The sequence below is a fragment of the Polypterus senegalus genome, chromosome 6 (genome assembly GCF_016835505.1).
Source record: "Polypterus senegalus isolate Bchr_013 chromosome 6, ASM1683550v1, whole genome shotgun sequence".
Taxonomy (NCBI): domain Eukaryota; kingdom Metazoa; phylum Chordata; class Cladistia; order Polypteriformes; family Polypteridae; genus Polypterus; species Polypterus senegalus.
This window is the reverse complement of record NC_053159.1, coordinates 137,618,273-137,642,409: the sequence shown is the minus strand read 5'-3', so window position 1 is coordinate 137,642,409 and position 24,137 is coordinate 137,618,273. Positions and strand designations below refer to the sequence as shown.

General features: G+C 39.7%; 1 protein-coding gene across 2 annotated transcripts in view; it reads right to left on the bottom strand.

Moving 5' to 3' along the window:
• The window catches only part of rab3gap1 (RAB3 GTPase activating protein subunit 1), an 86,779-nt gene extending 78,327 nt beyond the window's left edge, over positions 1 to 8,452 (bottom strand). For both annotated transcript variants that reach the window (XM_039757313.1, XM_039757314.1), the window contains exons 1-2: positions 8,324 to 8,452; positions 8,170 to 8,225 (exon numbers count right to left, since the gene is read on the bottom strand). In XM_039757313.1, coding sequence (XP_039613247.1) covers positions 8,170 to 8,225; positions 8,324 to 8,341 — 74 coding nt within the window. In that variant the 5' untranslated portion in view covers positions 8,342 to 8,452. The remainder of the gene's footprint in view (positions 1 to 8,169; positions 8,226 to 8,323) is intronic.
• Positions 8,453 to 24,137: the final 15,685 nt, after the last annotated feature.

Sequence of the window (24,137 nt, the reverse complement as noted above, 5' to 3'; positions counted from 1 at the left end):
GACAGCACCTCACAAAATTTTCTTGGTTGCACATAAAAAAGATAATGCAGTGATAAATACGACTAAAATGGGCAGTAAATTAAACAAAGTACTTGTTCTCTGTCAAATCTTACACATCACTGATTGTTTTTCAATGTGAATCTATTTACATATTTTTGTTAGTCAATGCAAAATAGTGGAAAACAGCATAAGTAATTTGATGTTTATTATTTCATTCATCTCATGTAAGGTAATCAAATATGTAATCTTTCATTCACTGTATGAATATTTTGGATATTTCCTAATTAAGGACAGCTCTGCCCAGAAGCCATAGTTAGCTGGATTTACCTTCAAAGTAAACATTTCAGTATTCAAGTTCAACAGATATATCACGCCACGATAAAAAGAAATTCCTTCTGAAAGCAATGTGTCAAGACTGAATACCTCGGATCTCAAATGAACCATCGTCTGAACCAAATTTTCCAAAACAGGGAGACTGTTGATGGATAACTATACCTAGAAATATTTCCCCAAAAAGTTTCCCATGAAGAACACTAAGTAAGTATATGTAAACCTCTACTTTCTTAGCAAATCTCGGTGTACAGGAATCCAACATCACAAAGGCATTACATTAACATGGGAGCAACAGCAGAGCAGCAAGACAGAAATAACTAATTACTACCAATAAAATAAGCCCATGTTTCTTGAACAAATCTGAAAAAATATTATTTGAAAAGTCAAAAATACACTCTTTGTCACTTCATACCAACAGTCAAGTTAGTGGTGGTGGTAGTCCCGGTGTCATGTTTCAAGATGCTCTGCTATTTCTCAGTTTGGTTGACTTAATTAACTTCACTGAACGGCTCATGAATTCAGCTCTGTATTAGTGTAGCCTTCAGAAGAACACTATGCTGTTGTTCTGAATAAGAAGAGGTCATGCAATACAAAATTACATATTTTAATTAATCAACATCCAGCGTGTAAGCCTAGTATGAAGTGACATGACTTGAAATTAGCATGTCATTCTTGGAAACACACAAATATGATAAGGCTGAAGCAGATTTGCAAGGAGTGGACCAATGCACCTCCACACTAAGGTTAGTGATTACAAGAAAAGAAATGCTGCAGTTATTGTTGAAACCCTTCCAGTCCAGCTTCACCCCATCCCAACCCATCTTCAATGCACTAGAGCAGTGTTTCTAAAACTATGGCTTGTAAATGGTTGTGATGAATCACTACATGATAGTGTAATAAAATTTAAAAAATAGACCAGGTTTGAATTTTGTGGAGAGTGGAAAGGCTGCCACTATCATACATTTTATTGCGGCAGGATGCGAAACAACACCGTTGATGCATCATGCAGAGCTTTTGTTTATATAACACAAAAATATTAAAAGGTTTCCTCAACTCCCACCTCACAACCGATTATACAGTCAGTCTGAGAAGACTAACAACAAAGACATGTATAATAATGGGGAAAAGAGGAAGAACTCACAGTTGAGTGTGTCAGGTTAAGAGACTGTGGCACTAGATTAAAATGTCAAAATGAAAATAACAAGTGCAGGACATGGATGTGCCCATTTTCAGGATTTTATAAAGGGCAAGTGAATTGGGTGGGAGTATATATAGTGCCGTGCTAGTGTTGTAAGCAAAATGCAGTTTCAATGGCAATGAACAACTCATCTGCGACTTGTTGCATGTTCACTATTATCGCATATATTGAATCTAAACTTGTAATGGAGGGGCAATGAATATTTCAAATTAAGTTTAATTTGCCTCAGCAAGGTAGAATTCCTTCTTGGCACACTCTTTGAAAGTGGTCTGATAAATGTCCATCTACTGGTAATGAGAAGGCCACTTTGTTAGCCCACTGAGAACCATAAGAGCAACTAGAAATATGAAATGGTTAAGATAAGCAGCAGATATTCAGCAAGATGTCTGCCAATACAATTAAGCATTTTCAGATGGAATCGAAAATCTTTAGCAAGATTTATTCCATCACCCGTAAGAAATAAAAATAGTGCTTACATTTTTTTGGGAATAATTTAGATTTTATTTATTTTTACTCAGTTAATTGAATTGTTAACTGGAATTCCGGCTATATTAAACTATTTACAGACTAATTAATATTAATAGCGGATCTCATTTTAAAAATATTTTAAAAAAATGTTATTTAAAACATGGTAGCTGAATTGATTAATTTATTTTGGGAGTACCTCATTTCTTATCCAGCACTATGTCTCTTTCAAAAACCCTCACATCCTTGTGCCACACCCCAAGACTTTCTTACAGCTTTACTAAATCTTGCACTAAGCATCTCCACTGGCAGTGACAGATCTCTGGAATCTATTTGTGTTTTGAATTTAATTGCTTTAAGTTCAAGACCCTGGTTCTCCCTGTGTGGAGTGTGCATGTTCTCCCCATCTGTACATGTGTTTCCTCCAGGTGCTCTGGTGTCCTCCCACAGACAGGTTAGTTGGAGTGGCATTGTTAAACTGGCTCTAATGTGTGTCCGTGTGTTCTCCCTGCAATGGGCTGGTGCCCCGTTCTGGGGTTATTCCTGCATAGCACCCTATGCTTGCTGTGGGATGGGCTCTAGCTAACCTGTGACACTGCACAGAATAAAAAGGCTTAGAATGACAGAGTATTGTTTTAACAATATGCTTTCTTTCCCAACCAACCAAGAACAGTTTGGTGACAAACAATGCCTTTTCCAGCATGATGGTGCACTGTGCCATAAGGCAAAATTGATGACTAGTGGCTCAGGGAACAAAACATCGAAATTTTGGGTCCATGGCCAGGAAACTCCCCAGACCTCAATCCCATTGAGAATGTGTGGTCAATCCTCAATAAGTGGGTGGACAAACAAAAAACCACAAATTCTGACAAACTCCAAACATTGATTATGCAAGAATGGGCTGCCATCAGTCAGGATTTGGCCCAGAAATTGACTGACAGCATGCCAGGGTGAATTATAGAGGTCTTCAAAAAGGAGGGCCAACACTACAAACATTGACTCTTTCCATAATCTTAACGTAATTGTCAATAAAAGCCGTTGAAACTTATGAAAAGCTTGTAATTAAATTTCAGTATACCATAGAAACATCTGACAAAAAGATCTAAAAACACTGAAGCAGCAAACTTTGTGAAAACCAATATTTGTGTCATTCTCAAAACCTTTGGCCACGACTGTACATATGTACAGACACATTTTTAACAGCCATATTGCAAAGGCCTTACAAGCCTCTGTTAAAAGTATAGTATAGGTATACCAATTAAATCTGCACACACAGAAAAAAAGATACAATTTTTAAAACTTTAGAAAATTCAGTTGTTTAGTTATTAGTCCTGTAAAATTTCATGATTTTGATGTAGATTTTTCAGAAAGACATTTTAAATTTTAAAAGCAAACTAATATATTGCACATTGGAGATACACATAAGATTCAAATATCAAAAACTAAAACCAACCATTAGAAAAAAAGGGAAAAAGCTTCATTGTCAACATATTGTCTATACTGATGCTATGACCCCATAAAATTATTAGAAAATGGAAAAACGGTTTATGGCAGCTTGATCACACATCATTTCACAAAAACAGTTTAAAATCAACTGTACATATTTTGCCTTGCAGGGCAACACAACCTCTTTATGGCTACTGGGAACTGTGAGCAGAATTGTGCACATGTGCAAAAGGGCTGTTAGACAGAGCTCATACAGATGCCTTTACCATATTCAGTTTTTGATCAGTGCAAAAAGCCTGCTTAACAAAGAATATGCAATAGGATATTTTTAGAAGAACACAAATTTCTCAAGAGGGAGTACAACTATATCATAACATTCCCAACCCAGTTAACCCAAATGAAGGCAACAGGTGGCCTAAGGATAAATAGAAACCAGCAGTTAAAGTCAAGAATAAGACCTGTACGAGCTACTTGATGCACAATAAAATTAACATAAGTGACATATTCTAATTAGCACATCAGAATGAACTTACCCAACTTAAACACGGAGCAAATGGACACTTGTGTTAAGTAATACAGATAAAATTAAGGAAAAGTGGAAAGTATAAGGTAACTGTTAAATGAAGAATATTCAAAGGTGACAGGTGAACATGGAGTGGCAGATTAGATAGATAGAGTGCATCCGGAAAGTATTCACAGTGCATCACTTTTTCCACATTTTGTTATGTCACAGCCTTATTCCAAAATGGATTAAATTCATTTTTTCCTCAGAATTCTACACACAACACCCCATAATGACAACGTGAAAAAAGTTTGAGATTTTTGCAAATTTATTAAAAAATAAAAAAATTGAGAAATCACATGTCCATAAGTATTCACAGCCTTTTCCATGAAGCTCCAAATTGAGCTCGGGTGCATCCTGTTTCCCCCGATCATCCTTGAGATGTTTCTGCAGCTTAATTGGAGTCCCCCTGTGGTAAATTCAGTTGATTGGACATGATTTGGAAAGGCACACACCTGTCTATATCAGGTCCCACAGTTGACAGTTCATGTCAGAGCACAAACCAAGCATGAAGTCAAAGGAATTGTCTGTAGACCTCCGAGACAGGATTGTCTCGAGGCACAAATCGGGGGAAGGTTACAGAAAAATTTCTGCTGCTTTGAAGGTCCCAATGAGCCCAGTGGCCTCCATCATCCATAAGTGGAAGAAGTTCGAAACGACCAGAACTCTTCCTAGAGCTGGCCGGCCATCTAAACTGAGTGATCGGGGGAGAAGGGCCTTAGTCAGGGAGGTGACCAAGAACCCGATGGTCACTCTGTCAGAGCTCCAGAGGTCCTCTGTGGAGAGAGGAGAACCTTCCAGAAGGACAACCATCTCTGCAGCAATCCACCAATCAGGCCTATTAGTAAAAGGCACAGGGCAGCCCGAAAGGCACCTGAAGGACTCTCAGACTATGAGAAACAAAATTCTCTGGTCTTTGGTGTGAATGCCAGGCGTCACGTTTGGAGGAAACCAGGCACCGCTCATCACCAGGCCAATACCATCCCTACAGTGAAGCATGGTGGTGGCAGCATCATGCTGTGGGGATGTTTTTCAGCGGCAGGAACTGGGAAGACTAGTCAGGATAAAGGGAAAGATGACTGCAGCAATGTACAGAGACATCCTGGATGAAAATCTGCTCCAGAGCGCTCTTGACCTCAGACTGGGGCGACAGTTCATCTTTCAGCAGGACAACGACCCTAAGCACACAACCAAGATATCAAAGAGTGGCTTCAGGACAACTCTGTGAATGTCCTTGAGTGGCCCAGCCTGAGCCCAGACTTGAATCTGATTAAACATCTCTGGAGAGATCTTAAAATGGCTGTGCACCGACGCTTCCCATCCAACCTGATGGAGCTTAAGAGGTGCTGCAAAGAGGAATGGGCGAAACTGGCCAAGGATAGGTGTGCCAAGCTTGTGGCATCATATTCAAAAAGACTTGAGGCTGTAATTGCTGCCAAAGGTGCATCGACAAAGTATTGAGCAAAGGCTGTGAATACTTATGTACATGTGATTTCTCAGTTTTTTTTTATTTTTAATAAATTAAAAACTAAACTTTTTTTCACGTTGTCATTGTGGGGTGTTGTGTGTAATTCTGAGGAAAAAAATGAATTTAATCCATTTTTGGAATAAGGCTGTAACATAACAAAATGTGGAAAAAGTGATGCACTGTGAATATTTTCCAGATGCACTGTAGATAGATAGATATATACTTCACATAATTCACATACTCCTGCAGCAGCATACTGAAAAAAACAGTATTAAATTAAAGAGTAATAAAAATGCAGGTTGGGATAAGTAGGAAGGAACAGATTTGTAATGGGAGCTGATGTCAAAGATCCACTGTGAAGAGAAAACGCCAAGGCAGAGGAACAATTGTGTGATTTGGCCTACACATAAGGAGAAGGGAGATATCCAGGATTGCAGAAATTATAGGGGCATAAATCTTATGGCGCATACAATGAAAATCAGGGAAAGAATAACAGATAAAAGGCAGAGAAGACAGATGACGATGGGAGAAGAGGAGTTTGGATTTATGCCAGGAAAAGGTACAGAAAATATACAGTAGTGAGAAACAGAAAGGACTACACATGGTACTTATAAAATCAGAGAAGGTATATGATAATAGTACCCTGGCAAGAAAGAAAGAGCTGTATAAGTAACAAGAGAGTACCTGGGAAGCAAGTAAGGATATTTAAGGGCATGTATAAGGGTGCCTACATACAAGCAAGTAGCAGTTTAGGAATAACTTATGTATTTGCAGTTAAGGTTGGGTTACATCAAGGATCATTTTTATGTCCATAATTGTAACTCTTGCCATGGATGCTATTGTTAGAGGAATAGTAGATCATGCCACATGGTACATACAGTACTATTGTAGGACAGCCTGGCATTATCCTTTCTCAACATGCCTGAAATACAGGTTCTTGGCTTAAACACTCTTGATGTAAGCTAAAATGTATTGAGCTTTCATAATATGCCCCCACGTCTGCACCTTATCTAATAAGACGGTCAATCCCAGGCATTTCTTACAGGCACCATCTGGACACCCGAGTTGGAACAAAGAGCCATAATTCAACAAGTGGAAGGCAAAGTTCTGAGTCCCAGTCCCAGTAGTCAACCGAAATGGGTGAGCTTAACAAAACAATGGCAAGATGTCTACTCCTTCCTTTAAAATCACTACAGACACACCAGATGATGTTCTTCTCATCAGGCACACTGCTCTGAAAAGGGCTATAATTATGATTGTTCATAGCTGGATCCCTTAGCCTACAGTGTGTGGCCGTAACAAAGGTAGGAGCAAACCCTTTAGCTCTGATGGGCAACTGTGTTGGTGGAAGATGTGTTTGTACTGGGGTTTCTCCAAGCTCAGACTAATGAAGATTAGACTCAAATCCACAATGGGACAGAAAAGACAATCATTTCAGTGAGCGTGATCTGGTTCAGAAACTGGATTTTAGTTAATCTGATCAAGAACTTTGCTGGACAAAATCCAGAAAAGTGTAACTTTGAAAATGTTCAATTTATATAGAGAATGGCCTATGCAGTATTTGGCAGGCTTGGTTTGCAGGTACTATGTGCAATAGCATTCTATACTTGACTTTTCAGGCCTCGGCATGCGAGGGTTATTTGTCATCTGTACAGCAAAGACTAATTAAAGATAGATATAAGATTTGATTCGGTATATTGAACTTGGTCTCTCATTATGTTGGAGAGATGATGATTCTGAGACCTTGAAGTTCACAAATGCAGCATTCATAGTTTTTTATGCAGACGGGGTCCCAAGAAGCCCCCACCTTCCTTCATCCAGCTCTTGAGAAATCTCTTTAGGCTCGTTAACTCTTCTTGGAACAGCACTGACACTTTATTTCAAGCAGACTGAATAAATGTTGACTTGTAATAATAGGCCATATTAAAAGGCATAATTACATTTCTACAAAAAGGTCACTGCTGACTGCCATACAATATTTAAGTATTAACTCTGATCACATATTTACGTATATCCAATACAACAAAAGCATGGTTTTGAATGTTCTTTATACTGTAATAGTATAGCAAGTACCCCCAGTATCAATGGAGCTTATACAGTATATGGGTAAAGTCAGCAACAGGTGGTGTGTGTCTGCACCAATTTCCTGTTTATAGCACTGAGGAGCTGCTCTGCAGGTATGTCTCTAGAAAGAACTACAAGTAACTCTGAACTATTAGGAGGCATTATTTAGCCGAGCACGCAATTCAAAGTTATTCACTGGGGGGTGACCAACAAATCTCCAATGTCGCCGACTGACAGAAATTGACTTTAAATGAATACTGTAAATTTTTAACAAATGCAGCTCAGTCAAAAATTTTTCAAAAGTCAAAATTTCTAAACATGGCAGCTATGAAAACTGCATCTTACATTTGATCATCCACTACAGGGCTCTGGGCGTCCAAGTCGGAGCCTGTCGTGCCATCATAGAACGAAAAGACACAGACAGCCTTAGACGTGGCACCGGTCCATATTTGAAAAAGACGAAAGCACTCACTCCAGTCACCCATGCTCTTCAAAGCACGTCAAGCTACACGCAAAGTCCTAACAGTAACAGGGGTTGACACAATTCGCTGCACCGCCCCACTGCCCTTAATCATAGCATTCTGTTCATTAACCAGTGTGTTGTACTATTTACGAATAGCCATTCTTACGTACCTTTCCCATTCCGAGGCTGTAGTAAAGTCTGTGATTTCAAAAACGTCTGACTCGGGCTGAAATGATAAAAATAAAATGATGCCAAGTTTACCGGCATGAAATAAAACTTTTAAAAGCAAATGACAATAACTGCTACAGTCCCTCCAATACTCACATCACTGTCGGCCGCCATGGCTGCGCCCTGTTGTTTTCTAGCAATGCATTCTGGGTAGACTACTCATTCCTAACCTTCGACCAAAGTTAGGGAGCATCTGAAAACAGGGAAGAAGCTGTAGCTGCATTTCGTGAGTTGCGGCTGTGTATGGAAAGTTGAAGATAGTTCTTCAAGATTCTGCAGAGCTAATATCTACGGAAAAGAAAAAAATTGTGCAGAAAAGCACCGATTTTCGTGAGCTGGTAACCTGTACTAAAAGCGCTGCCACGGTATGAGACAGCTGTTGTATGATCGGCAACATCTTAAAATGCTGCAGACGTTAACATATGAGACGTGTCATTTACTAGAGAGTATGTAGTCTGTAGGTAGAAAAAGAGCTTTAAATCGGACTGTGCGGCTATTACGATTTTACATATGGAAATTACCTTTAATTTACACTTCGAGAGATTCACGTAAATAAACGATAAATATACCAATAACTTAGCACTAAATATTTCATTGATCGATATATTCCAAAACAAACTTTTAAATCTTTATTTTTTTCGCCCAAAATATATCAAGATGGTTTCAGCCAACTAGACCGCAATATTTTTAATTTGATATAAAGCCTTGAGCGGCACTGCTCCTCGAGATGAGCTGCATACTTTTCGAGTGTCAGTATGAGATTGGAAACATGAGAAAGACCCCCAAACCCGCGGGGGTACTTAATGTGATTGTAGCATTAAGTTGACCTCACAGACACTATGAAAGAGAGGCTGGTCGATGATTTTTTTCGCCGCATAAAACGGTTGTACTCGTAGGTGAAGCCCGTAGCTACTGTGGGTGCCGTTAACTGGAACATGCAGTGGACCGTTTGAGTCAATCGCACCAAACTGCGACTCTATAAGTACCGGCGTCATGTAAAACTGAACCTGAACTAACAGAATAACTTGAACAGGGCCGTCCTAACAGCGTCATAGGCCCCCTGGCAATGTGGTGCACAAGGAGCCCAGTTTTGATAACAAAACAGAAACATACGTAGGCATCAGAAACATCACGGGCCCCTATTCTCCTGGGCACCCTGACCAGTGCTCATTGTCCCCATGCGTTAATAGAGCCCTGTAACTAGTGCAGCAAATGGAACTGAATCAAATCCCAGTACTAAACATTAGTTTATTTCGTTTGTAGTAGTAGGGTGTTGTATCGCGTTATCCATTATGGATGCAATAAGAAATCAGGCAAAATGACACCTTTTATTGGCTAACTGAACTGTTTACAATATGTAAGCTATTGAGGCAACTGAGGCTGCTTCTTCAGGCAAGTTGGTATTTTTTATTTCCCTGCTATTTTTGGCCCTCTAGACCCAAAACGCCCTCATCATTAACCCATTTTTGGCCCATATTTTGTGCAGGAAATGACACCCTCATGATGAAAAGTAAACCAATAAGTGTCTTCAACAGAAATTTTCAGAAGGATTTGAAGTTTTTAATGCCACATCAACTGACTCCAGACGTTCCCCCCGCTTATGGGATAAAAGGGGTTAAAGTTAATCCATTTTCCAAAACTTAGGAGAAGTGGGAATTGGTAATGACCACCCTGAAATAGAGAGGCTTATGCTAATTTGATCTTTTTATATTCTGTTGAATAGTATGACCAGTGGTGGAGTTTTTTAGTATGGGGGTCCCTGACTAAACAAAACAGTATGAGTGCTACACAGATCAACTTCAAGGTCTCAGAGTCACACAGAAGTAAATGAGTACCACAGAATCTGAAGAACAGAAAAAATATGGGCTTACTCTCTGAAATTATGAGAGACAAAGTATGCTGTATCAAAGCGCATATCTTGAATTAGCCATTGCTGCATGGATGACAAGAAGTAACCATCCCAAACCAAGGTTTGGAAAGTCAGCTGTTGAACTCTATTACACATGCTTACAAAAACAGGAATATCAAATACTGCATAGGCCTTTCTGTAAATTAACACAGGGAAAATACTTGATTTTCAAAATTGTCCTTTACTGGATGTCTTTGCAACAAATTCCTTGATCAGCTACCTAAAAATCAGTTTCTGAACCAGATTACTCTCAGTTACCATTAGAGTCAAATGACTCCGTCTTTTCTTTCCTGTCCCATTGTAGAGGGAGTCTATACTTTGTGAGCTTGGAGAACAATCGCTCACTGCTTGCAATTGCGACAGGTAACATCAGGTAAAGCCTGAAAGCAACATCTGAATTTGGGGAGATGTCCTGAGAGTTTTTTTATCTTCTTTAAAAAAACTGTAAAAGCTCTGGAGCAGATGAAATGCCTTTAATGCTAATATATTCTCAGAACTGGGCAATCTGCTGACCACCATGCCTCAAACAAAAAAAAAAAGACACAGAACAATAAGCACAAACTAGCAATAACTGAATATATATATATATATATAGTAATGCCCAGTACTAGCCACCTTACCCGACACAGACAGGCAGACACAAATACTGTCCAGCAGTTCTTTCTCTTTGCTCCCCACTACAGAGCACAAGAAAACCACAGTCCTTTCTTCTCTCTCTTTCTCTCTTCCTCTGCCACCTCCTCTCCCAGCAAGCTTTGTCCACCTCCTCCTGACTCGGGCTTCTCAAATGAAGTGCTCCAGGTGCTCCCGGATCCTCTTCTGGCAGCACTTCTGGTTGTGGTGGAAGTCCTGCAGTCCAGGGCTCCGGAACTGTCCAGGCGCCCCCTGGCGGTGGCCACAGACCCCAGCAGGGTTGAGCTTCTAAGCTCCAAACCCATGGCCCCGATGTAATCCAGGGGCATTGCCCTCTTGTGTTCTGGGGGAGGTATTGCCCTGAGTATGTCCTCTCCCCCCGTCCTTCCATCATAGGCGTGTCCCGGCTGGGCAATTTCCCTGGCTGCCTGCCACAATATATATACATACATATTGTTTACATAGACACAGTTGTGCTCATAAGTTTACATACCCTGTCAGAAGTTCTAAGATGTGTACCATACTTTAAAGAGAAGATAACTGATCAAGCAAAAGACATTTCATTTACTTTTAAATGTAATCCGACTTGAACTATAAGGCATCACAGAATAGCAAAACCATTAAACAATAGTAATAGTAATAAGGAAAATAATGGGCTCAAAAGTTTGCATACCCTTAGTTCTCAATACTGTTTATTGCCCCCTTTAGCATCAATGATGGCATGCAATTTTTTTGTGATAGTTGATTACATCTTGCCTGAAGAAGGGCCTGAGTTGCCTCAAAAGCTTGCATATTGTAATCTTTTTAGTTAGCCAATAAAATGTGTCATTTTACTTAACTTCTCACTACATTCATAATGGCTAACACAGTACAACACACTAGTACTATTAACTTTGTAGAATAAAGTAAATAAGCTGAGTCTGTTTTTTTATTTGTCTATCATGATACACTAGCAAGTGAGGTATGGTGATATCACACATCCATTTTACAACTGACTGCTGAAAAGGAATCAAGCAGAGAAATTGGGGTGGGTTGGAGAACTTGGGTGTCCCCTTTGAGGTAAGGACACACTTTGTGAAGTAAGAGATTAGAGATGTTGCTATGATTTGCAGTCTTTGTTAATTTTGTTTAGCTTTTCCTGGGTGTATTTTTAATAATGATGTGTCCAAATAAGCGTTTTAAACTTGAATGAATTTCAAAATAGCCTTGTTTTTTCATTTTATGATGAAATGAAAAAATAGAAAATATTTACCATCTTGCCATGACTCTGTATTTGTTTGTTATTTTGGAGCGATCTCATTGACCGTTTTTATGAAGATATATCCCAGAACCACCCTGGAATGTGTGACACCTGTCATGCCACACAGGTTTCACAGTGTTAATACTACTGCCTTGCAGTAAGGAAGTTATTGGTTTGTATCTTGGGTCCTCCCTGTGAGGTAGCGCTTTGAGTAGTGAGAAAAAGCACTATATAAATGTGATGAATTATTATTTTATTGTTTAGCCTAGCAGAGTCTTGTGGGGTGCCTGGAAAAAAAGTCTCCACCACTGGCCAACTTTTGAAGAAATAATTCAGTGAATAAAGTTGCCAGCAAACCTAACAAATTCACAGTGATAAACACGTTTTTATTACTGCACTGGTAAGCCTTTGCTAAAATTTGGGCATGGAGGTGCGGAGTTCAGAAAAATGGATTCAGCAAATACACTACAAGTTAAAAGTTCAGACACACCCAAAAATGTTCATGTTTTTGATTTAAACTGATAACCTTTTTATCAAGATACCATTCGATTGATTTAAAAATACAGCTAAGACATGAATAGTGTTATTGATTGCTATTCCTGCCTGAAAAGGCTGATTTAAACTAATATTCATTATATTCAGTAGCCACTCCTTCACAGTCCTAATGGTCAAATCCTTTAGTTTATCCTTAATTAGTCACTGCCAGCCAATTTAAACAGTTGATACAAAAAACTTTTATTTTTTTCAGATGACTTTATATTATTTGTGTTTACTCAAAACTATAAATCTAAATATTTATTTATGGTCAATTGATCCTCAAAGTGAGATGCTACTGACGTTTTTCCACTTTGTCTTCTACTCTTTGTCTAGAAAAGCTTCTTTAAAGGATGAAACTGAGGATTTTTCATAAATGACTTTAAATGAGGAAAACATAGATAGATAGATAGATAGATAGATAGATAGATAGATAGATAGATAGATAGATAGATAGATAGATAGATAGATAGATAGATAGATAGATAGATAGGACAGTGACAGCAGTCTGTCACTGAAGCTGCTCCTCTGTCTGGAGATGACCCTGCTCAGCTCCCATCACTCTGCCACAGATGTCAAACTGTCCAGCTCCGTGCCTACAACAGAGCCTGCCTTCCTAACAAGTTTGTCCAGGCGTGAGGCGTCCCTCTTCTTTATGCTGCCTCCCCAGCATACCACCGTGTAGAAGAGGGTGCTCACCACAACCATCTGGTAGAACATCCGCAGCATCTTATTGCAGAGGTTGAAGGACGGCAGCCTTCTGAGGAAGTATAGTCGGCTCTGACCTTGCTTACACAGAGCATCAGTATTGGCAGTCCAGTCCAATTCATCATCCAGCTGCTCTCCCAGGTATTTATAGGTCTGTACCCTCTGCACACAGTCGCCTCTGATAATCACAGGGTCCATGAGGGGCTTGGGCCTCCTAAAATCCACCACCAGTTCCTTGGTCTTGCTGGTGTTCAGGTGTAAGTGGTTTGAGTTATAAGAGCTGAGAGCGCAGGCACTGTACCTGACAAAAGCATTCACACAAATGAGAGCTGAGTGGACCGTAGGTGTGTTTGAAAATGGTTGAGAGGAGGGTGGAACTTAACAAAATCTTTTGGCAAAAAGTCTTGTCTCAAGATTTGCTTTTATAATAGTGAGATATCATCTCTTCCACAATACACCCAAGGTTCTTCAGAAAACATATAAGAATACAATTGAAATAAAGACCACATATAATTCAAGGACATTCACAAACATGATGAAACATGGATATCTAACATTTGGATGAGCACACAAACATCATTTGTTCTCATAATACACATGAATACCATTTGTAAGTGGGATTCACAAAGCTATCATCACTATTCTAGATACATAACAGACAAAGACATAAGATCAGTCAATATAAAATATAAGAGTTTAGAGATGGACTTCTAGGCACGACTCATGCAGAAAACCTGGCAGAACTTCACAGACAGAACATTTAAGTGATTTCTGAAGAGCAGTAGCTATGAACCTAAATGTGCATTTGCCAAGAGTTGCAATTAGGAGGATCTGGCATAGAGGAAAGGCTGGCATTACAAGATTTCACGTGTCTGGCAAGTTGAGAACATGTAAGCAGTGATGAAGAGGGAGTTAGAAATAATAGCATTCTAATTCGGCTTTGTAAGATCTTTAAGATATTTCTTTACTAGGGAAGCAAGCAATTACTGTAGTTGTGTCTGTAATGAATCAAATTTTTATTCCAAGTACCATTGAAAGAAGACTAATACAAACATCCACATTTCAGTCAGTCAGTCATCGTCCACCCCGCTATATCCTAACTACAGGGTCACAGGGGTCTTCTGGAACCAATTCCAGCCAGCACAGGGCGCAAGGCAGGAAGAAATCCCAGGCAGGGCGCCAGCCCACCGCAGTCCACATTTCAAATAAAGGAATAATTTCCCCATTAAGCTGAATTATCTCTTTGAATCTCTTCCATGATTCAATGGAAGATAAGTAGAAAGAGAAATAACCTCGTATTAAACAACAATTATGAGTCTGATGCTTAATATGCAGGCAGCATGTCACAAAAGGAGGTTGTAAAAGAAGGGTCTGTCAAGTGACAAATGAGCTGAAGAGACCTTAGGTAAAGTTGCGCACTAACCGGGCACCGTGTTTAACGTTCAAAACAGGGAACTAAAATAGGCACATAGTGGGGTGAGAACACAAAACAGGCACACAACCTACCTGGGTAGCCTACTCAGCTTTTCAGTCTTTAGGGCTCTGTCGACCTGGTCAATATCAGGGACATTGTCCGACTTGCAGGTGGTCTGCTTCTCACCTGACCCCATTTCTTCCGAGGACATCTGTATTTATAAGGCTTGACAAGACATGGTGGGGTTTCTGGAAGTGTTGTGGGCTGAGGGCATTTTCTTGGCACTGTGAAAGGAAAAAGAGATGAAGTTAGCAACAGTGCCCCCTGTTGCCCTTGAATGGTACTGCAAGCATCAGCAGAATCTGATAGGTCATCCTAAGACGCCCGTGCCTGTCAGCTTATATTAAAGAATTCTCCTTTGCTTACACCCTCTCTTTTATAATAAACTTTAGAGGCCATATCTCAGGGTCTGAAGTGTAGTAACAAAATTTCTTTTAAAATCTTTTTGTGGTTTGGGCTGGTTAGGTTTGATTGATATAGTTATGACCATGGTCTTGTATTCTAGAACTTTTTTGGAATATTGTTTTTGCTCAAAATGTTTTTCTACATTTTAATTTATGTTTAGTGTTGTGTTTATATTTAGTATATCACAACACTGTTCTATAAAAGTTTGGAAGCACTGTGTCACGTTAAATCCTCTCACATGATTGAGAATTAGTTCATTGTGTTACTCTTTTTTTGGGTAGAAATATTCCATTTTACTTGAGATTAAAATACTCAGACAAGTCAGAAAATGAGTAAATCATTTAAAACTAATAAGAATTCATATATGGCCTGCACAGTGGATCAGTGTGCTGCTGCCTCCAATGGTCATTCTTGGTTCCTGTGCCCAGTAATTGCCTAGGTAGTGTTTGCACGTTCTCCCAATGGTAACACAGACTTTATCCTGGGTGCTCTGGTTTTTGTCCCACATCCCTAAAGCTATGATAAGTTAACTGATGACTCTAAATTTAAACCAGTGTGAGTGATGCATGTGTGAGTTGTCTCTGTAATGGATTGGTACCCTATCCAGAATTGTTTCCTACAGTGTACCCCAGAGCTAGCTGGTGTAAATGCCACACGGGTTAGATGGGCATTCTGACCAGAAGAGGGGATGGTTCCTTACCCAGACAGGAGGCTCCTAGCTGGCAGACAGGCATCCTGGCCAAAGGAGAGAAGGGTGTCAGACCCGAAAGAGACTGCCCAAGTGGATGGACAGACAGCCCATCAGAAGGATACGGTTCCTTAACCTGGCAGGAAGCCCCAAACAATTGGACAGGCATCCCCACCAGACATATGTGTGACATCTTCCATGGCCAGGATAATAGAGGACAAGGAAGAATTGTTTCTGGGGGGTGTTTGTTCCTCCCAGTCCCTAGATGGCTGCGGCCCTCGATATTGGCGCCCATTCAGGAAACAGCAAGGAATGCCAGGAATTGTAGACCGGCAGTGGTGCCCTGCTGGGTTACATGGGTGTCGCAAGAGGGTACTGCAGGGAGATATACTTCCTGTTATCTGGGATTTCCATGTGACGCAGAAGTACTTCTAAAGGGCAGCAGCCCTGGCATCGGAAGTACTCCCAGGTCCTCAATAAAAGGGACTACACTCCCTTGTCCAGGAGTCGGAGCTGGGAGGAAGGAAGGCAGCACTCAGCTGGAGGAGGGCAGTGTGATGGAGAGAGGAGAGGTGATTGAAGGAGTCTGACTTGTTTGTGCTTGTGCAAACTGAGGTATTGTAGATTAAACACTCTTTATTTGAACCTGGGACTGTCTTGTGAGTTCGTGTTGGGGTTTGGGGCTCTCAGGAGCCTCTGTTCTATCACACTGGTTAGAGGCTGGCCTCCTGTGACCCTGAAACATGAACATTGACATGTTTCTGTTATATTTTGGATACAACAGAATGGCAGTATAATTGAGTTAGCTTAAAGCATAATGTGATCACTGTATTTGTTATGAGTTAGAAAGGTAATTAGAATATATGCAGGGTGAGGAAATTGCTCAGGGTCATACAGCAATCCCTCTCACTTCCAGGCTAACTCCTTAGGCACTATGCTTAATAACTCATAATACATCACAGCTGTCTAAACACAGAATCATGTCAGCCAAGGTCTCCTAAATGAAGCATTAGCAAATATGCAGAGTACTCAAGAGAAAAATAATTTCATCATTCCAGATATGCAGAGCATTAAAAAGCTCCCCTGCAGGAAAAGCTGGATATCCTGAAAACATCTGGTACAGCTTTCTGAATTCCCAGTTAAGAAGATGAAAACCAGAACATACTGGAATCATTCACTCCTCGGCAACGCTGTTTTCCTTTTTAGGTGTTTTTTCATGCCACAAAGTTCACTCTCAAGGGGTACCCATCTGTAATGATGAACTTACAAAACAGAGGAAGCTGGTATGCGGTACAGAAGGTATTATTTGATTCTGGGCTGCAGGTCTCACTTTGGTTTTTGTAATGTATGAGTTGGGAAATGTGATATGTACAGGAAGTGTTATCCTATTTATGTTACATTTTCTCAGTGCATCTTTGCTGTTTTAGTACAAAAGCTTCCATGTCCCTGTGTACAAATTTTAAATTAATATTTATTTATGAAACATATTATGTAGAAAGATACTAACTCCAGGGCATTTACTGCTACATGGACAGATGTCTCAGGGCTACAAAATGCCAAAAAAATGTATTCATTTCAGAAATTGCTTAATTAAATTCACAGTTACAAATGGGTAGAAACTGCCTTAGCATCAGTGGATTTGATAGGCAGGAAATAATCTCAGATTAGATGCCAGTCCATTATAAAGCTCAATCGTGCGCACACTCACTAATACACAGCCAGCCTAGAGTCGCTAGCTAAGCGACTTCATCTTCATGATATGGGAGGACAATCAAAGTATTCAGAGAAAAAACCCATGCAGAGTCGTGAAGAATGTAGACTTGACACAGACGGTGACTGCGATTTGAACCCATTGTCCTGAAGTTGTGGGACAACAGTCCACAAAATGGCAGAATCATAAAACACTTAAGTGCTCCCAGCATTTTTAGCATGATGTACCAAAAGCCTGTGAAAGTACCACTATCTCCTGTTTTTGGCTGGCCTAGTTTTTTTTAGTATTGTTTCAAAATTGAGTATTTTTGTTTTATTTTAACTAATAATAAGTTCAACTTTTTTGCTTTGTTTCTGAATCTATCATCAGATGCTTATTTCGTGAGCAATGATTTTATTTTTTCCTGTTTAGGTTGTAGTATTTAATTTTTCATATTTAGTTATGTTAGTTTTAGTTAATAAGTTACAACTAATTGTATGCATTTTTAGTTTTATTTTTTTAATAGGTAGTACTTTATTTTCACAATTTAACCTTTCCTTTTGATTCCCTTCCTGGTGTGCATAAATATTTGTCTTTAACAGTATTATAATGCACTGGTGAGATCTCATATAGAGTACTGTGTACAGTTTTGGTCTTCAGGTTACGAAAAGGACATCGCAGCACTGAAAAAATGTCCAAGGAAGACTGACTATGCTGATTCCGGGTCTACAGGGTATGAAAGATTAAAAGAGCTGAGCCTTTTCAAAGAAGATTAAGAGGTGACATGATTGAAGTGTTTAAAAATATGAAGGGAATAAGTACAGTGGATCAAGACTGTAATTTTAAAATCAGTTCATCAAGAACACGTGAACACAGTTTGAAACTAGCTAAGGGTAAATTTCACACAAACAATAGGAAGATTTTCTTTACACAGAGAACAATAGACATATGGAATACGTTACCAATGAGTTAGGTAGACAGTAGGACTTCAAAGTTAGACTTGATGTTATTTTGGAAGAATTAAGTGGATAGGACTGGTAAGCGTTGTTGGGCTAAATGGCCTGTTCTCGTCTAGATTGTTCTAATGTTCTAACAATATTATTATCATGGGTGACACACTGAAGTAGTGGTTAGCGTTGCCTCCTCACGGCATCCAGTCATGTTCTGCCTGTGTCTTTGTGGGTTTTCTTCCCACATCCTAAAGATGTGAATAGTAAGTTGATTATGGTTTATACATTCACTGAGCAAATTATTAGGAGCATCGGTGCATCTGCTTATCCATGTACTGTAATTATCTGGTTAAATATGAAATGAATTAGTGGTTACAAATGCAAGCCCCCGCCCTCCTCCACCAACATACCTAAACCCATCGCACAAATGTATCCCTCTCTACCTGTACAGTTGAACAGTTTTTATTGTAGGTTTGAGTAGCCCCTTTCCACCGCCCAGGACATCAATCCACCTGACTTATCTCTCCATCAGTCCAACTGCTCCTGCTCTCTCGGCATTTCTGAACATGAAGTCCATTTGATCTTCAGGAGACAGGAATTTTGTAATTTTGTTTCTGGTCTAGATAATATTTCTCCTTCCATCTTGAGACATTGTTCTGATCAGATAGCACTTGTACTTACAGAACGTTTCACTCAGCCTTTGGATCAATGCAAAGTCCCTCCCTGTTTCAAAGAATACACTTTCATCCTTGTGCCTAAGAAGCAAAATACTGTGTTATTTGAATCCTGGATTCTTCAACATTTCAAATCTGTCACAAAGTCTCTCTTGGATCCATTACATTTTGCTTACCAAGCCAACAGGTCAGTTGAGGAGGCAGTGAACATGGCTCTCTACCACACCATGTAGCATGTAAACTCTAGCTACTTATTCCAGGATCTTATTTGTGGATCTCCTTTCCGCATTTAATATAATCATACCAGAGCTCTGCCATAGCAAACTTCTCATTATGAATGTGGATGATGCCACAAATCTCTAGGTCTCTGACTTTCTATGTGACAGACTTCGGACAGTGGAAATGGATGAATATCAGTCAGGGCCCCTGACCTTGGTTGTGTTCTGTCTCCTGTCCTTTTCTTTCCGTACACCAATGACTGCACCACCAGTGACCCATCTGTTAAACTGAAGTTTGCTGATGACACCACCCTGATTGGCCTGATCACAGATGCGGATGAGGTGCTATATTGGAGGGAACTAGCCATTTGGTTCATCCTCAACAGTTTTAACTTGTATTTCTTGACACAACCATCATTGACATTCTGAACTGGGATGAAAACATAACTACTTTTATCAAAAAAGCTCAGAAGCAGATGTTTTTTCTTCTTCAATGCAAAACGTTTAACCTGTCCCAATCATAGTTGGTAGTTTTATAGAGCCATTATTGGAGGCATCCTCACTTTCTCCATAACAGTTTGATATGACAATGCATCTGCTCACTTGAAACATAAACTGCAACGAGTCATTCAAATAGCAAGAAAGCTCGTAAGCCTGAAATTGGATTCCACTGAGGTCCTTTATCTACCAAGGGTTAGGAAACGTGCTGGAAATAGAATCAAAGCTGGGCAACCATGTTTCAGTTATTACCATCAATACCCAACAAACAAGAAATATTACTGGTCACCGAAAGCAAGAACTCTTTCCTAATGCAGTCACTATGTTTAAGCTCAATCTCTGGTCCATCTTTGTCTCTTCCTGATTTCTAAACTCCTGCATCCAATCTAAAGTATGTTCATTTTGCATTCATTTTATTACGACTGGGCGAGAGTGCAATTCTTCTTTACTATATTGCTTATATATTTGTATTTTGTGCAATGTATTTTGGAACGCTACTGCATATAATTTTATGATGATGTCATGTATTGTATATTGGGTTGTTTAATTGTATTTATCTTGTTATGTGTAACTATGGAATACCAAGAGAAATTCCTAGCAGCTATGCAAGTTAAGTTAGATGACTATAAATTATGAAATATTTCTTGCTAATGGACATAACCTTCTTAGGCCCACTTAATCCAGTTCAGGACAGCAAGGGGCCAAAGTTTATCTAGTCAGAATCTGGACAAAGGTAGGAACCAAGCTTGGAAAACCACTGCATTGTACAGCCAACTTGCACACACAATTTAGAGTCACCAATTAGCCTACCATGCACGTCTGGTAGGAAAATCAATATAGACATGAAGCTGCATATAGACAATAACCAGACACGGGATTTAAACTGGATTTGTGAGGCAGTAGTGGTAACTCCTGCAATATCAGGTCACTGCTAGATCCATGCACATCTATAAAACGCCTTGTTTCTGTCTGTAGTAGTCTGATTTGAAAGTTGCCAATTCATTGAGCGGGGCTCCTAACTTTTGCATTCAAGGGAAAGGTAAACTCCAAGAGGCTAACAGGTAATGGTCGAAACCCCAGAGGTGTCAAATAATTTCCTAATTAAATAACAGAGAAAAATGCTAAGGAACCACTTTTTCCTGCCGGTAATTTATTTCTTTCTGTGTTCCTAATTATTATATGACCTTAGAGGGTTACTGTTATATAGCACAAAATAATGGCTTCCTGTGATTCCTGCTTAAAGATGAAAAAAATCAAAAACTGTTCAGTGCATATTCTCTTACATTCTGCCAGCAAAGCAGCATTCTGATGCCCTCTTAGTTCAAAAGTGAATTATTAAAATAAGTATCTGTAAATGTGAGTTTATTTTGTCTTTCAAAAGAATCAGTTTCTGTCATGTTCACTTTAGTGCAGAACATTTTAAAAGATTTTTCTCCATTTGTCAACCCTGGTCATGCTTTTGTCCTTCTTTGGGTGCACACGTATGTATTCAGACACAGTGGATCTTGTTGGCGTACCATGAATGCAGTGGAGGTCCCACATTTTGAAGCTGAAATTCTATAACAGTAAGTCAACAGTTAGTGGTGTAGGATGTGTGAGGGATCTCTGTTTCACCTTCCAGCCAGGACACCAGAACTATGAAGACGTCTGTACAAAGGTTCATAAACTGGTGAAACTCTACATGAAGTAATTTTAACTTTCTCTGTTTGTGGTTCGGACATGATGATAGAACAAATAACCCTTAACGCCTTCTAACAATAATGCTTGCTGCAGTAAACCAAAGAATACAATTTATCCATAACATACTGTAACTATAGAAGATGGATATATGCATGTGTATAGTATTTTTAGACATATATGTATATAGATATTGTCACACATGCATGTCAGAGGACCTCCTCGCAGGCTCAGTCGAGATATGAAGTAACCTGTCGAGATGACAGGGGGCGCTACCACTAATGTTGTCATTTCCTTCTTTCTCCACAGTGCCGAGAAGCGACCCAATGAAGGCATTTGAACCCGCCCCTTCCAGTCCAGCTGCCATAAAACCCTGAGTGTCCCTTAAGGTGGCGTCATTACTGGCTAAAGCAAGCCGTCTGAATTCCCGCATTCAGGGCATACACTAAACAGTGTCATTGCTTTTTTTTTATTTCTTTGTTATCCATGGACAATAAAAGGGATGACCCTATTGGTGCCCCAAAGTTTTCTTGCTGTCTGGAGACCTGTCATTACCACACCTCACCAAAATATATAAATGAAGGTCAATAGCAAACAACACAAAACATATATTTATGCTAGCTTAGCTGAACTTTTTCACTCCTACAGAAAAGCCACATAACTTATGAATGCTGTTTCTCACCTTAGTTTAATATTTTCCTTGCCTTTAGAAAATGGCACATAACTTCTGAATTCTGATCTTGTAATTAATGTGGTCAAGATGGATTAGTTCTTTATTAGTGGCTTGACTAGGCATATGCAGATTGCACCGGGTGATACCATCAGAGTGGGTGAGTCAATAAAATTTGTGTGCAACTGAAATCACCAAGGGGTACCTCCTCCACCAGCTCAATGAAGCATTTGAAAATTACCGAACATCATGAAATGACCAGCTGTCCACAGGCTCTATTGTTTGAAATATGATCAGATCTCTGTTAAGGACCTCTGTTCATCAAGTCACTCAGGTGCCTATAGGGGGCTTAACCTGGCCTTGGTTATCGCACTGGGTGACACCAACCCTAGTGATCCCTCTGGTTTAGCTGGCTATTAAGTTTGTAGTGCCTGCACCGTGATGGTGGTGTTGATTTGCTCACAGCTAATCTACACTGGTTTACCCCTAAAAAACACAGATCCATGGTGAGTGTGTGAGAGATGCTGCCCTGAACCTTCCTACTGGATTTAGTAAGAAAGCCATAACAGCTCACAGCTTATCCTTTGCAATGGTTATTACTTTTCATTTTTAGTGATGCCAATAGCTAGAATACATTAGCTGGCTTTATCCCTATAAATAAAGTTGAACAAAGAGTCAAAACAGGCGTACTTATGGTTTTCTTCCTGTTGACTTTTGCTTTGCTCTAATCTTTCTGGGTCAGCCTTCTCTGGCACATGTGGAAAAATGTTGTCTTTTTTTTTTGTTAAAAAGTTCCACTCCTTCTTTGCCTTGGTCACACCTGGTTGTGTCTGGTACTATAGTTTATTTCCAAGGTTTTACACAGTGGCCTTGTTCTAGCATGCAATTTTACATCTGATCAGCCTTTTCAGATGAGAGACACAGAATCTGCACTCCAAAGAAGCCCTGTAGGGAGAGAACTGACTCTGGAGCTGATGTTAAGAGTGTTTGCCACCTGCTATTTAAGCAAAGGACTTGGTGCCAAAGCAAAGTAAAATGGTCAATGCCAGTCTGTCTTACAGTGGTGCATCATATCATCTAATACAATTTGGACACATTGTCATTTGGTGGTTGACGAAAAGAGCATTTTGAATATTTTTTAAGTTGTTGACATTTTGCAAAATGCACTGTATGTTTGATGAACTTTGAACTTTGTATCATGCAATGCTGGTGAGACTAAAATAACATTCTGTTACATGTTGTGTTGAGGGATCCATTTAAGTTGTAAACCAAAACACAAGGAATGTCCTTTCTTGTGAAAAAGTGAGATCAATCAAGAGAAGAGAACCCCCCCACACACACCCCCTTAAGTGGTGTGCCAGCTCTGTGCATGCCGATGTGCCTTACACTATGACCTATAAATTGGGGCATTATGTGGCCTCCTGGAAGGCCAAGTCATGGTGTGACAGTAGATGGGAGTAGAGATACCCAGGACCAAACAAATGACTGCCAAGTATTTGTTGTCAGGATGCTTGTCTCTCTCTTATGCGATTTCAGTAACTATTAGAGAGCATGGAGACCTCATTGCCCCACTGCTTTAAAGACCTGTCTGTAACCCCAACAGTAGTTTCAAAAGTGAACACCAGATGGAGTTTAAACAGAACAGAATGGCATCTTAACTGTATGGAGGATGGGTACACAGGCTATGGAGATGAGACAAAGAAGAAAGAATTATCAGAGTATTTGGGAAGTGACACAACACATGGAGACACAAAAGAAAGTAGGATAGTTTCCCTTGAAATTATAGTGACTGCACGACACATGTTAGAACTGGATAGGGCTTTGTATGTGTTTACTTGTTCTTACATATTTCATCCTCCACACTGGATTTAGTTTTATATATAAATGCCTTCTCAGTGTGTTATAGCCTGTGTCTACAAGCCAATGCCGGGGTTAGGATGGC